The sequence below is a fragment of the Leptonychotes weddellii genome, unplaced genomic scaffold (genome assembly GCF_054177405.1).
Source record: "Leptonychotes weddellii isolate Sample4059 unplaced genomic scaffold, ASM5417740v2 HiC_scaffold_58803, whole genome shotgun sequence".
In the NCBI taxonomy this organism is placed as follows: domain Eukaryota; kingdom Metazoa; phylum Chordata; class Mammalia; order Carnivora; family Phocidae; genus Leptonychotes; species Leptonychotes weddellii.
In genome coordinates this window covers 1-610 of record NW_028027119.1, presented here as the reverse complement: position 1 = coordinate 610, position 610 = coordinate 1, and the positions used below count along the sequence as shown (strand labels likewise).

Genomic DNA, 610 nt, shown 5'->3' with positions numbered 1-610 from the left:
TAACAAAAATAGCACTAACAAATTTCTTAAGCCCTCTTGGCTTTTCATAGAACCAATGTGTAAAGGACACTACATCCCGGCAGCTTCAGTGAAACATTTTTTGTCACCACTTGGGCCAGGCTTGTGGTTAAAATGGACAGTAGAAACAAGAGAAATCTATCCCACCGTTACCCACACTCGTACCTTTCTCTTTCCACCAGTGAAAAGGTATGTGTATTTTAGGTGCTAGTCCCCCACACCAGCAAGCCGAACATTTTCAGCAAAGTAAAGCAAAACCTCTTCAACAGTTACATTAACTATCAAAGCCGTTACAACTCACGCTGAAAAACTGGCTGGCTCTTAAGCGTCCTTGGGGTTAAATCTGAAGACATTTTGTCAGGATTATCTGGAGCTCCAGCTCCCAGGGCAGCTGCAGGCGCACGGCCGTCTGGATCTCCCGCGACGTGATGGTCGAGCGCTTGTTGTAATGCGCCAGGCGGGACGCCTCGCCCGCGATGCGCTCGAAGATGTCGTTGACGAACGAGTTCATGATGCCCATGGCCTTGGACGAGATGCCCGTGTCGGGGTGCACCTGCTTCAGCACCTTGTACACGTACACCGAGTAGCTCTC

General features: G+C 49.7%; 1 protein-coding gene across 1 annotated transcript; it reads right to left on the bottom strand.

The window, feature by feature from the left end:
- Positions 1 to 340: 340 nt before the first annotated feature.
- LOC145719621 (histone H2B type 1-K-like) lies at positions 341 to 607 on the bottom strand (the record flags this gene model as incomplete). Its single annotated transcript, XM_081811143.1, has 1 exon — positions 341 to 607. A coding segment is annotated over one exon (252 nt), but the record flags the coding sequence as incomplete, so codon positions are not given.
- Positions 608 to 610: the final 3 nt, after the last annotated feature.